The 14,338-nt window shown below is 44.6% G+C and overlaps 2 protein-coding genes across 2 annotated transcripts in view; one reads left to right on the top strand and one right to left on the bottom strand.

Annotated features, from left to right (window-relative positions):
- The window catches only part of APEH (acylaminoacyl-peptide hydrolase), a 66,461-nt gene that overhangs the window by 28,316 nt on the left and 23,807 nt on the right, over nt 1-14,338 (bottom strand). Inside the window, exons 29-43 of the mRNA XM_083427002.1 lie at nt 14,032-14,168; nt 12,319-12,456; nt 11,293-11,384; nt 10,628-10,668; nt 9,428-9,549; nt 8,987-9,047; nt 8,596-8,690; nt 7,019-7,070; nt 5,512-5,600; nt 4,083-4,218; nt 3,223-3,309; nt 2,822-2,902; nt 1,783-1,871; nt 803-993; nt 435-537 (exon numbers count right to left, since the gene is read on the bottom strand). Coding sequence (XP_083283128.1) covers nt 435-537; nt 803-993; nt 1,783-1,871; nt 2,822-2,902; nt 3,223-3,309; nt 4,083-4,218; nt 5,512-5,600; nt 7,019-7,070; nt 8,596-8,690; nt 8,987-9,047; nt 9,428-9,549; nt 10,628-10,668; nt 11,293-11,384; nt 12,319-12,456; nt 14,032-14,168 — 1,514 coding nt within the window. The remainder of the gene's footprint in view (nt 1-434; nt 538-802; nt 994-1,782; nt 1,872-2,821; nt 2,903-3,222; nt 3,310-4,082; nt 4,219-5,511; nt 5,601-7,018; nt 7,071-8,595; nt 8,691-8,986; nt 9,048-9,427; nt 9,550-10,627; nt 10,669-11,292; nt 11,385-12,318; nt 12,457-14,031; nt 14,169-14,338) is intronic.
- LOC310672389 (taste receptor type 2 member 39-like) overlaps nt 1-14,338 on the top strand; it is a 185,994-nt gene that overhangs the window by 25,764 nt on the left and 145,892 nt on the right. The window lies entirely within an intron of this gene.

The raw sequence follows: 14,338 nt of genomic DNA on the forward strand, positions 1-14,338 counted from the left end.
TGCTGTGACAAGAAAATTGGAACCCTGCAACTATATAGACCATGCAAATGAAGCCAGTGGAACCTAGATGCCTATTTGGCTTCTGCTATTTATAGATATAGTCAAGGGCATCCCTGTTGCCATTAAGGACAATGAGAATATGCACACACACTCCAGAAATCCTATTTAGCTTTTCTTCTGGCTGCTCAAATATCAGGAAGCATTTTTCATGTACAGTCAAGTCTGTCTTCAGCCATAAGGGTTCTCAGGATGCTGAATTCCATACTGCAAATGCAAATTAAGCAGCAGTTCAGTTTTGGTGCCAAACTGGGGCAATGCACAGAGCCCTACATATGGCACAAAGGGTGGGCTGGGGGACGACCCAACAAAAAATGGCACCTCCTTAGAGGGACACATACTACATCCAATGAACAGTTCTACTAACTGTCTCTTACCTTTGCAGCATGAATTATAGGGGAGCAGAGCAGCATGGCAGTCAGGTCTTCCTCAGTAGGAATCCTCTCAAAGCAGTATGGCAGACCTAGCACTGCATACCTCCTATGGAAACGATGCAGTCCGTTAGCATCATGCCCTCAATCCTCAGCTCTACCAAAGAGCCAAACAAAAAACTATTTTCAGATAGCTGTACAAGTGGCCTTGTTGAGTGGGGCAATGGGGTCAGAGAAGAAGAGAGGGTGAATGCAACCTGAATAGTGAGGATTAGGGAGATTGGCTCAAACTGACACAGGAAGGGGACATGGCAGAGAGATGGGTGAATGAAAATGGCTTGGGCAAGGCAGAAAAAAATGAAGAAGTTCCTTACCAGTCTGGGATGTCAGAGGTCCCCAGTAGAGTGGCCATGTTGATGACAGGGCTTCTGACTACACAGGCTTTGTACATCTCTGGGTATCGGGCAATCAAATGGCAGCAGACAAAGCCACCATGAGACCCTCCCAGCAAAGCAATTCTGTCTGGGTCCAGAGGTTCCGTCCGTAATGCCAATTTCACTGCCAGCTGCCAGAGCCAAAATAAGTCGAAGTCAGGTATGTTTGCAGGGACTGGTGCAAGCCTCTTTCCAAAAAGGCTCAACCAACAGGGGTGGGATAGGCAGCCCTCAATCCTGAGCCTTTAGCCTATCATATCTACTCTCACATGTGATTCCCCGGCCCCAGCTGACCTCATCCCCCAAAGCTCAGTGAAGATCAACTGACTGCACAAGGCAGAGGGTGTCTTCTTGAGGGATGATGGCAGAGAAATGTCTACAGATTTCTCTGCATGGAGCTGTCCCATTAGCGCCCCTGGGCTCAAGGTCCAGGAGTTCTGCTGTTCAAAAACATATCTCACACTTGACCAAGAAGATCTATGCCATCAGTCAAGCTGGCAGGTATGGCTTTGCCATGATCTCTCACAAGCTGCTGAGATGAAAGGAAGAAGGGGGTTGAACAGAAGGAACAGTCTTCATGTGTGCAGAGCCTATAGATAATTTTAGGTGGGCTTTGCGATTACCTCTCCTTCCCACCCCATAGCATGGTGCACTGTGAGCCCATTCAATGACTCTGCCACTATGCGCTGAACTCCTTACCCCTCAGCCTTCAATAAGCTGCAGCAGCCCATGGTGTTGGGAAGCCAAGACAGCGACAGAGCCCCACCAATGCAGCCCCACCAGCTGCTAAAGGGGAAATGGGTTGCCTGCTATTATAAGCAGGGCAAACTGATACTCAGTGCCATTATCATCCTTTGTTCTTTTATCGTCAAAGCTTGGCCTTACCCTAGGGAATGGGGAAAGAAAGGAAAGGGGCTGACCTGTGTGTCCTCCACATCTTGCACTCCCACATGGGAGATTAGAGACTCAATGCTGGCTTGCCCAAAGCCCAGGGAACCTCTGTAATTTACTGTCCAGAAAAAAGGCAAAGCAAAGTGTGAGTTGTTATGTCCTCAAGGGACATTCAGGGCTTTCCTGCTCCCCTGAGGTGTGCTTGGCACAGGGAACATGCAGCGCAGGGAACACTTATGTTTGAATATGAAGTGTTACAAACCACATGCAAGACAATATTCTGCTTTCAATTTCCTATGGCACAATTACTGGATATTGTTGGTCCAGTTTAGACATAATGTTGCCATTACAATAAACGGATTTGTTGGAATGGAAACAAGCACTCACCTCAAGTGCTTCTCTACTCCTGGCACGTCTGGCTTGAGAGCGGATTTCCTGGTTTCCAGGTAAATCACAGTTCGCCACAATATTTGAAGCAGGAAACTGGATTAAGTGCTGCCTAGAAACTGAACTGCAAGCCACTGCCTGGGTTGCAGAGTACATAAAATTCTGCCTCTGCATACCCTTAGCTTTAGGTCAAATGAGGCTCCATTGTCTTCTCACACACATAGAACCCCTTCAGGGCCATTTGACAGGGAATTTCTTGTTCTGTTTCCCAACTTCTGCTAGGACACACCAAGACAATCTCACCCTCTTTTGGTCACAATGCATACTAAACTTGCTGAGGTATTTCTCATGCAGAGTCATTTCTCAAGGAGTAAGAATGAATCAGAAAACGGCTTGTTTAACTCAGCTCTGCAGACCTGGAAATAACTTCCTGGCTTGTTCATGGCATTTTTTCTCAAGGGGGGCAGGTGGGAGGGCTGAGAGGAAACTGGAAATCTGAGGACATCCTTCAAGAAGTCAAATGGCTATTCTTTTTCAGCAAGGCATCCTTCTTGCTGTACACTGTACACTGGATTGTTAGACACACAGTAAAATGCATGTGCTGACTCTCTTGCCAAGCCCTCAGGAGCAGCAGCAAGGAGTGTATGTGGGTTTGGGAGACAGGGGTCTTCTGGCACTCACCCATGAGAACAGCAAAACCCAACTGGCAGAGACTTGCCATTTTAGGACGCCAACAAGCATCAAAGACAGCATGCGGGCCACCTGGAAACAGAATGTCAGCTTTAAAAGACATCTCCCAATTTGGGGAAAGAGTTCAGAGAAGTCAAGGCACCACCAATCTGTCATATACCCCCTTCACAATCAGCAGCTGAGAAGTTTGTGTTCAGGAAATAAGAAAATAGGCAACAGGTTGGAAATGCCCTCTTTACATTTCAGAATTCAGTCTTAAGATTTCTGCTCTCATAGGGAAAAATGTAAAATGATCACCTTAGATAGGGTCCTAACAGAACGACGAGAAGGAAGCAAAGAAGGATGGGGCCAGCTGACAGGGCAGGCAGCAGAAAAGAGCTGTGGTGACTTACCATGTGAAGAAACAATAAGGGGAAATGTATTTTCTCCTCGTTTGTTCCCCCGAGGAGTCAGCAACAGGGCTTCAAATGCCTGGCCAGCTGCAAAGAAGACCACACGTTAGCTATTTGCTGCTGAGTGCCATTTTTCAAACTTCACTACCCTGGGGGAGTCAACCTGCAACCCCAGGGCTTGACAGGCACCCCTCCTCCTCCACCTAGCACCTCCTTCTGCTCAGGGCCCCAAATGCAAAAGAAGGCCTTAAGACAGGCACCCCCAAACTCGGCCCTCCAGATGTTTTGGAACAACAACTCATCCCTAGCTAGCAGGACCAGTGGTCAGGGATGATGGGAACTGTAGTCCCAAAACATCTGGAGGGCCAAGTTTGGGGGTGCCTGCCTTAAGACTTTAACTTATGTTACGAAGGACCATCAGTGCAATGTCATTCCCAATTTTCCTCTGCAGCTCAAACATTACAGTGACACTATGGATGAAGAATCCAGGCTACCCAATGCTGAACTCTTTCATTCCATTCATCCTATTTAACTCTGTTTGGGCTGTCCCAGCACTCAGGGCAAGGTGATGAATCTATCCCCAATTTCTACACCAAGCTCATATTACTCTTTAGTTAGATTTTTTTAAAAAAACAACACACCAAATGAATTAATGAAGAATGCACCTCACCTATGCAGGAGCCCTGACCATTCCCATAAGCCAGGCTGTCCCCCTACAAACTGTACTTATGCCAGACAGCCAAACCTAGTCCCACTTAAGACAAACTTACTGCATAGTACAGAGTAAAGCACAACCAACAGTGCATGTGAGAGAGTGAGTCAAGTACCTGGCCTGAGGCTCCCTGTTCCTGCATCCTTACTGTACTGGTTGTTCTCAGTCACAGGAGGATGTACTGTGAGAATCTTCCATTCCATATCTGGCAGTTCAGAGGCTTCCTCCACACTCGTCCACTGCAGTTCCAGCTCACATCCTGCAGGGGGGAGCACTCCTACCTTCTGCGAAGCAGGTATAATAGTTTGTTACTTAACCTGAAGGACCAAACAGTGTGCTGCACAAGATCTCTTAGCGCTGCAAGTAGCCTATATAGCACTAGCTTTGTCCTCAAATATCTATCTTTGATGGAGTATGCATTTGTTGCAATCCACAAGGGAATTTACACAACTGTTTGTTTCACTAAGGATGTATTCAACTAGCATGCCAAACCATGGTTTGTAAGTGCAAATCATGGCTTGCTTTATGGCTGAACTTATATTATTTCAAAAGTCAGTGTTTGTGATAAGCTGCCAAACCAAGATATCAAACCGTAGTTTGCTGTGTTATGTCAGAATTCATAAACTTCAATTATGGATGTTGCTCCACTGTACATCTGGAGTCAATTGTTTCAAGGAGAAATGAGTGCTGAGCAAAAGGAAAACTAAAGCAAACAAGCAGCTCAAAACCATGGTTTGCCTATGGTGTCTTAACTACAATTAGCACAAACCATGGATGAGCTTTTATTCCAAGCACAAGGTTGATGGGCTCCAGGGCTTAGGCTGAGATTTCTTTCTGAAGGTATTCGCAAGATGACATTGCTTACTGTTTCGGTGTTGCTATATACAGTGACCACATTAAAATGTAATGCTAAACCATAATTTGTATTAGCCACAATTTGTTCAACAACCCACATATCATCTCACATACGAGCAAATAATCCACAGCTTTTTAAAGCTTGGTTTGTTTTCTGGCTGTTCTCTCAATTCCTCTGTAGCCTGTTGAGCATATGGGTGAAGTGGCCAAATAAACCATAGTTAAGTAAGGCTGATGAATTTGGACATAGCACCAACCACAGATAAAACAAACCATTACTCATAAGCCAGAAATAAACCTTGGTTTCACACTGATTTGCTGCTAGCAAACAAACCATGGCTCAGTGTGAACTAGGCCAATTTGAAAATCAGGAATGGGAAATCTATGACCCTCCATATGTTGTTGGAGTACAAATCCCAGCATCCCTGATAACTGGCCATGCTGACTGGGGCTGATGGGAGTTGGAGTCCAACAAGATCTGGAGGGCTACAGAGGCATATCTGTGGTTTGAACAAAGCTAAATAGTCACACTAAAGAAACATTCACATTGGGATTTTTGGCTACAGCCTTGCTAAAAATTCACATACAAGCATTATGAAAAGAGCACAGCATGAAAGCTCACTCCGGCCCCTGTCAATTTTATCAGGTTCCCCTAGAAACAATGGGGAGAGGATTGGAGGGTGAAGCAACCCACACCTTGACCTGCAAGGTAAGTTTCTTACCAGGCTTGGAGGGCAATTGGGAGATGAGCAGCTCACCACCAGGAGGTCCTGCTGAATTCCTAGCAGGGTCCAGCTACCTTCTGGAGTGCCTGGGACGGGTTACAGAGAATACTGCTTAGGAGTTATTGGGGCTGTCAGTGACTCAACAGATCAGCTATGACTTGGGAAGGAGGGGAGAAGGAGGGGTACCTGGCTTTGAGAGAAAACGTCTCCCTGCTACACTGCTCTTTAAGGGGGAGAAAGAGAATAGAGTGGGTAGGTAGGTAGGCAAATCTGAAAAACTGTAGTATAAACACCGACAACTGGTGAACAGTGGCCTGTGAGTGCTCCATTTGAAGAACAGCCTTTACCAAAGGTGTCATGGGCTTTGAAGACACTTGAGCTCAGGACGAAAGGGAGAAACATGCTAAGAGGAAGGCATGTTTGGCAAACTCTCACCATGATCAACTCCTGCCCAGAAACCTATGTCCCCACTGCGGTAGGACGTGTGGATCCAGAATTAGGCTCCACAATCACTTACAGACTCACTGTTAAAACAATGTTCATTGAAAACAATCTTACTCGGCTACAAGTGATCGCCAAAGAAGAAGAAGAAAAGGAGGACGGTGCTCTTTCCCTGGAGAAGGGGTGGGCATAATCCTCAAAAATGAAATAAAATTAAGATATTAAAATGCAAATGTTCACATAGGGAAGGCGGAAAGAGGAGAACTGGTTTTATTGATGAGATTAGATGAAGCAGTTGCATACCCAAGTAATACTGGGGAGCAAGGAGCAGCTACTAACATCTAACAGGAACCATGTTCTGAATGGAACAAGTGATGAAAGGCCCAACTCTCCGAAAGAGTCTCCTGGGAGCTGAAGCATAAAGCAAAGAAGCCTAGTCATAGGATCACAGAATTCCTTCTCATTCTGAACAGCATAGAAGGATCTGCCAGAGCTTTTTACTGATGTATCTCAGGGGCACATTCATATCCAATCTCAGTGGGACCCCACATTGGGATCATAATCTCAATGGAAAACATCTCGGTGCCACACGATTAATGGGTTACAACTACAGATGTAACGCAATGCTGGTTGCCTCATAGGAGAACAAGCAAGCAAGCAACACTCAGGAGGCTTTTTGGCCCCAGCAAGGAAGGATGTGAAATGTAGCTGAGGCCAGTTCTATACACATATAGAAAATATGTACATAGTGAACAGAAGTAGTAGCCTAGCACCAATATTCTAGCGTCATTTGCCTCAAAAAAAAAAGACCCCCTATAAAGCAAGGGAACTAGATCTGGCACGGATTAGTAGTGGCTGCCTCTTGTGGAGAATGTAAGCCAGCATACAGGAAGTGGAAGAGCTTGGCTGTAGCCTTCTAGCCCCTTCCTTTTCCCTGAGATCTCGGAAATGGGCAGAAACACAGGATATGGAAGACTTCTCAATTAATGTGCCTGGTCTTTGGGACAGATCTCAGCAAACACAATACGGCCCCTGGACTTTGCAAGCTAAGATTTGATTGTACCTTCTGTAACAGCCTTCACACTCCCCAGCTCAGTATCCACAACCAGCAGCTCCTGCAAGAGATAATAAAGGAAGGAAAGTGAGGGCTGGGAAAGCGACTGCTCTGTTACAAGAGCCCATGGAAACTTAATAATGGAAAAAAAGCTTTTTCTCACTTTCCTCCCCCCACTCATACATAATCTCAGAGAATATTTCCTGCTTGGCAGTGGGTTGGACTCGATGACCCTTGTGGTCTCTTCCAACTCTATGATTCTATGATTCTATTTTTGGAACACTGGCCACCTACCACGAAGGCTCCTGTCAGTGGGTGTGCAAGAACCCTTCAAATAACTATGTGTTAACCCAGTCACCAAAGGCAGGGATACGTGATCAAACTTTGCACTAACTAGCAAGGTCCTAAAGCCAGTTCTGTATCCCCAGTTCTGTATCCCGATGGAGAGTCAAAGCACAGAGAACAAGAAAGGCAGAGAACATCCTTCTGAGGCAGGAACGACACAGATTGGAACCACAGTATGTCCAAAGTCTATTGTGTAATCCTGGGGGGAAATGTGCTGTAGCCACTTAAAGAAATGTAACACTCCAAATAGTGTTAATTCCAACTTCCATCAGCCCCAGCTAGTATGGCTTGGTTCTCGAACTCAATCCATTCCAGAAGTCCATTCGACTCCTGAAACCATTTGAGAACCAAGGCACAGCTTCCGATTGGCTGCAGGAGCTTCCTGCACTCAAGTGGAATTAGTGTCGGATGTTCAGCTTCTGAAAAACATTCAAAAACCGGAATACTTACTTCCGGGTTTTCGGTGTCCGGGAGCCGATTTGCTCGTCAACTAAGCCGTTTGAGAACCAAGCTATGACTGTATTCAGGGATGATGTGAGTCCAGCAGCATCTGGAGGACACAACTTTTGCTGCCTCTGAAGTAATCCAAGACTAGAGAAAGACTAGGGGCTCAGTTCCTAGGTAAGGCAGGGAAGGAACTGGGGAGGACGCTCAGGAACTGGCAAATTAGTTCCAAGTTTGATCCCATGCTCCTGTCTGTCTAAGGCAGTGAGGGAAGTAAAGCCACTGCTGCCTTGAGGCCTCCTGTATGCCAGCCAGCTTCTCAATCACAGTTTCTTCATCTCTGATTTCCAACAGATACCTTTTACACCCTTATGAGCCTTTTCAGGTTCAGTACCCATGGTTCACGTTCCCCAGCTGTAATTAAAGCTTGGCTCTTACATTTCTGAAATGTGTATCTGAGTGGCAAAAGTGCTTTATTAGGACATGGAGAAGCCAAGATCAAATCCCTGTTTAAATACAAAGCTCACTGAGCAGGTCACGACAATATTGAAACCCAACCAGCATCATAGGGATTGTTGTGAGTCTTAAAGCTCTGTTCTGAGGTTATTGGTGGAAGACAAATATATGAAAACACACACACACACACACACACACACACTTTCTCTGAAGCCAATTGTTTTGCATTCACACTACATAAACCTGAACATCTTCCTATACATCCTGCAAATTCTCAGGACTGGTGGAAAGCATTTGCATACATTCACACCCCGAAGTCTTCCGTTCTGGTCTCAGCATACCTTTCTACTCCTTTGAGGAGTGCTAAGCAGGACTCTATGGTTGTCAGCAGCCCAACAAAGCAGAGGCAGTGCCCCTGAGTAAATCCCAAAAAACCCTGAAAAGGGAGAAAATGGTTAAAGTAAAACATGGCTGAAGTCTGGAGCTTTGGAGAAATGTTGGAGAACAGCATCAAACAGATATTATAAAAAGACAGTGCGTGGAATACGGTGTATATGGAGGCATATGGCTGACTGCAGGACTCTCCATTTTTGGGTAACAAAAGCAAGCCTTAGCATTCTTTTTGTATGTGGTAGCAGGAGCTGGGTAGTAGGACATGTATGAACTAAAGAGGCAAGGCGATAAAAAAGCAACTCTAATTTTGCATGCTCTGTCTCTGAAATTGAGACTTACCAGATGTGGCAGTCCTGACTACGTCCACCACTGTAGATGTGAGCTTAGTTTGCCAATTGAGCTAAGCAGGAGGGGGAAAAATCAGGTAATGAATACAAAGCAGCAAACTTCACACTCCTCCTCCACTGCATCCCACAGACCAGTTGCTCTGCATCTTTTCAGTAGTCGATTCCAAGCTAATTTCCCTTCCAGCATCTTTCAATAAATGCTAAATTCTACAATGTTTTAATTCTGCAATCAGAATTAGTTGCATTTAAGAACTATATCATTTTAACTTTTTATAATAAGGCCATGTTGAACTCAGCTTTTCTACTCTCTAAATGCTTGTTGTTGTTGTTGCATACTCATTTCAAATTCCACAGTTCCTTTGCTATTATGACTTGCCTGCACCCACAGTCCCTTCTCTTCCAAGCAACTACCTACCAGAAGTGCCACACTTACCATCTGTAGCTTCAGACACTGGCGATGAGGCCCAAATACAGGGCACTCAAGGTATAGCAGGCGAGTTCCGTCAGGGCTGAGCCGGGGAGAGGAAACAGCCTCGGAATCTGAGGACAGCAACTCTGCAACCACAGATACAATGCAGTATCAGGGCATACAGACCCATCAAAGAGGAGTTGCATATGCAAAGAATACTTTAATCTCATAAAAGCAATTGGCCAAAAGTCTCCAGCTGATGAAATTGGAAAAACATTAACAGTGGATGATCTGAATTCCTTTTCTGAAAAGTCCCTGTAAATTTACCTCTGAGGTTTCTTCTGACAACGCTTCTTTACTCACATTTTGAAAAAAATAAAACATATAAGAAAGGAGCAATAGTGACTGAAGAAACTATAGACATCTTTGGAAAGCAAAGTAAGTTTGAAGCTAGTAACCTGTAAAGGCAGTGTCAGATTTATGTATAAGCTAAACAAGCTATAGCTTAGGGCCCCACTCTCTTGGGGCCCCCAAAAAAAAATTAAAGAAAAAAATTCTGGATGTACATTTCCAAAATATAAGAAAAAACCCCAAATAAAATAAAACCTACATACAGCAACAGCGTTTTGCGTTGTGTATGGACCTATTAGGTCCATAAATTACCATATAGCATATATTCAACATAAAAAACAGCGACAATCTGTTGTTGACAAAGGACAGCTGGACATATAAAGGGCACCATTACCTTCAGTAGCTTAGGGCCTCATCAAACCTAAATCCGGCCATGCAAACCACATGTCTGATTGCTGAAACATTAGAAGGCCATATTTTTAAGCTCCTTTACAAAAGGCAAACTAAGCTGCAAAACAGATTCTGCTGGGCTGCAGAATTCCATGGAAGACTAGGCTCTTCTGGCTTGCACATACACACAGATTGTAAATTTGGCAGTCACTGTTGTTCTTTCTTTGCAGTACTAAGGCAGGAAAAGTTGTTTCTGCTGAAATGCGTCCATTTGCGAAGTTACAACAAAGAATCCTTGCCATATTTGAATGTGATAGCCCTGACCAACTGTGCAAACATTTGTCACTGTCAGGAAATCCACCCAGGGCTCCAAGTGACTGAGAAGCTACAGGTACACCCCACCACCACCATTGTTGGAGGAATATGGGAAGGAAAGGCGCTACATGGAGGGACAAGAGATAAGCTGCCTCCAAGATGACTTACCACAGCTACTTTCAGACAGATCGAAGAGAAAAAGGGCTGACCTATGGCAGGGAGAGGGGAATGAGTGAGACGTCTCCAACAGGGATCAGGTTTTTCACCCACCCACCCCATGATTTATTAAATGTTAGTCACTATAGGATTAAATTTTCACACTCTGCACTTAAAATATAGTGAAGCTGAGGATCTAGAGGTTTTCCCTTCCACCTTCCACTGATTTAGGAAAACCTTCAAGGTTATTTATATTTGTGTGTGTGTGTGTGTGGAACAGGCTACTTTAGAGAAGCAGAATGCATTTCCTTGGAGGTTTTCACCAAGGAAAATATGGGCTGGCACCCATCAGGAATCATTTAGATATAGTCTATACTATTTTAGGAAGGACAGGGGTGGAGCTGGACTAACAAATAACCCATTTGGCTCCTTCCAAACCCAAGAATATCACTTCTGCCGATTCTACATTTTAGAAATGATCACCGAGATCACTGACTAAGATCTCATTATTGTTCAGGACATGTATCCCCCCCCCCCTTTTGTTTTATTTTTCTCCTCTAAACTGAACAAAATGTTGCCCTCATAATTTTCCCTGAGGCAGTGGCTGGTCCTGGCACAGCCAACTGGAGAGCTGAATCCATGGTTTCACACTTAAGAGTGACTGAGACCTTGCCTACCTTCTGTTGGAGCAAGCATTCAAACCCAGTCTGAAGGGCTCGTGCCACCAGCCAATAAACAGTATACCTTTGTCGTCTGGGGACCACAGGGCCTGGCCAGGGAAGCAAAATCAAAATATTAGCCATTCACATCTGGGTGTGATGCACCATGGGCTAAGCTTTGTCTCCCCATATGATTTGTAGAATCCTGCTGCAGCGGCTGAAATGCAACAAGGCTGTTTACTGGGAGATGTTCCAATCATCAGGGCTCTGCAGGCAGCAGACTAATTTACTGTTACAAATGTTTGGAAGCAGAAAGCATGGGAGGTATGTATCTGCCTCTGCACATGATGAAGGGTCAGGTGATGGAACTGAGAAAGCAGCATTTTCTCCAGCAGGCTTCTGCTGAGCTCCAGCCTCTAGTGCTTGAACTGATGTTGCACAAATGAATAAACCTCTGTACTCCAGCACCAATTTATTTAAACAGCAACTTTCTACCTTTAAAATTTTAGCAGTATGCATGGTTCCACCCATTGCAAAGGTGCTTTTTGCATGAAACAGAGAAGATGTGAACTTCTACATTTAAGTGGGGAGCGAATGTGACAGCATCCTGTACCAAACAGATCGTCAACTGCAACAGGCAATGCAATAGGCAACAGGATGGGTTGGGAGATGGTTTGCCTGTACATGGAAGCCTCTTTCTGGGCTGAGGGAAAGTTGGCTCTGAAAAAGCACCTTCTAGGAAGATATGGAAAGCTACTGTTGGATTCCCTTGGTCAGTTCAACTCTATTCAAAAGCTAAGGGTACAAAAAGTGCAAGAATCATAAAGAGAAATAAAATTTTTGAGCTCAGAACCAGATCTATGACCCAGGACACCGAGTATGACCGCTTCATGCATTCTTCTGAAAGCCAAATAAAGCAAATGGGTCAGAGACTTCCTCCTCCCATTTTATTAATTTAAATCTTGCTTCATTATTCTGAAACGCTTGCAATCCATGGTGGCCTGAGGAATGTCCCATTAAATTCCCATGCTGCATTGCACTAACCTGTCCAGGTGAGATATGCCCTGGGATGCCTTCTAGCACTGAAACTTCACTGGTTTCAACATTCACCAGGCACAAGACAGGGAAGCTTTTATCACTCAGTGCTTCTCCCCAATTGTCATAGTATACAAAGTGCTCCTCCTAGAAAAAAAGCAGAGGGGAAGGTCTTGTGAAGATTCCTGATCCAAATAATAATTAACAACAACAACAACAGCAGCAGCAATAATTTATAACCCGCCCATCTGGCTACATTTCCCCAGCCACTCTGGGCGGCTCCCAACAGAATAATAATAATAATATGAAAAAACATCAAATATTAAAACCTTCCCTAAACAGGGCTGCCTTCATATGTCCTCTAAAATCAGATAGTTATTTATTTCCTTGAAATCTGATGGGAGTGCGTTCCACAGGGTGGGCGCCACTACCGAGAAGGCCCTCTGCCTGGTTCCCTGTAACCTCACTTCTCGCAGTGAGGGAACCACCAGAAGGCCCTTGGTGCTGGATCTCAGTGTCCGGGCTGAATGCTGGGGGTGCAGACGCTCCTTCAGGAATACAGGTATAGAGTTTCCCATGAGAAAGACATATAGACCTCAATGTCATGCAAAGGCTTTTTTCACTCACCAGAATTTTCTGCAGACAACCTCTGCAGTTATGCCTCCATAAGCATGACTTTATCTGCAATTTTAATCCACAAACTATTCTCTAAGCCAGTGTTTCTTAAACTTGAATCCTCAGCTGTTGTTGGACTACAACTCCCATCATCCCTGACCACTGGTCCTCTTTTGAAGTCAAATGTGACTATTTCAGACCATCCAAGTGTCCCTATTTTCCAATTTAACATATTGGAGAACTGGGTTCAAACTAAGAAAATGAACAAAACTAATTTCAATAGGGACAAATATAAGGTTCTGCAATTAGGCAGGAACACCAGCTGTACAAATAGAAAATGAGGGACATCGGGCTTGCCATCAGTACATGTGAAAAGGATCTAGGGTTCTTAGTAGACCACAAGCTAAACAGTGAGATGCACCAGCAAAAAAAAAAAAAGGTAATGCTCTTTTAGGCTGCATCAACAGACGTATAGTGTCCAGATCAAGGGAAGTAATAGTACCATTCTATTCTGCCTTAGTCAGACCACACTTGGAATACCGTGTCCAGTTTGGAGCACAACAATTTAAGAAGGATATTTAATAGTTGGAATGTGTGCAGAGGAGGGCGACCAAGATGATCAAGCATCAGGAAATCAAGCCTTATGAGGAACAGTTAAGGGAGTTGGGTGTGCTTAGCCTTAATAAGAGGAGACTGATAGGAGATATGATAGCCAACTTCAAATGTCTAAAGGGCTGTCTCATGAACATGGAGCAAGCTTCTTTTCTCCTGCTCCGAAGGGTAGCAGCCAGACCAATGGACTCAAGTTACAAGAAAGGAGATTCCAACTAAACATCAGAAAGAGCTTTCTGACAGTAAGAGCTCTTCAACAGCTGAACAGACTCCCTTGAGAGGTGGTGGACTCTCCTTCCTTGGAGGTTTTTAAGCAGAGGTTGGATGGCATCTGTTATGGATGCTGCAGTTGATATTACTGCATTGCAGGGGGTGGACAAGATGACCCCTGGGGCCCCTTCCAGCTCTACAATTCTGATTCTATGACAGAATAAAGATGGTAAAGCATGTGGTGTAGCATAAGCATCTCAATGCCAAATAATAAAAAGTAGATACCTTTATTGTTTCACCTGGCTCCTCTCCTGGGGGGGACCTGCTCTGAGGGAAAAGTGGTTGCCTTTTGGGGCGTCTTCTCTCAGCAACATAAAGGATCTGTGTTTCTGAACTGGACCAGGCAAAACACCCAAACTGCTCTGGTGGCATAAGGTCAGAAAGGAAAAAAGGTAATGATCTTCCTTAAAGGTAAAGGTAAAGGCTGACCCCTCTCACTAAAGCAGAACGCAAGTGGGAAAAGAAGCAGTTCATAATGCTGAGCACACAACTATGGGTAACAGGTTGACTGACTGATCTGATATTTCCCCAA

The sequence above is a fragment of the Podarcis tiliguerta genome (assembly GCF_965153285.1).
Source record: "Podarcis tiliguerta genome assembly, chromosome: 2".
Classification (NCBI taxonomy): domain Eukaryota; kingdom Metazoa; phylum Chordata; class Lepidosauria; order Squamata; family Lacertidae; genus Podarcis; species Podarcis tiliguerta.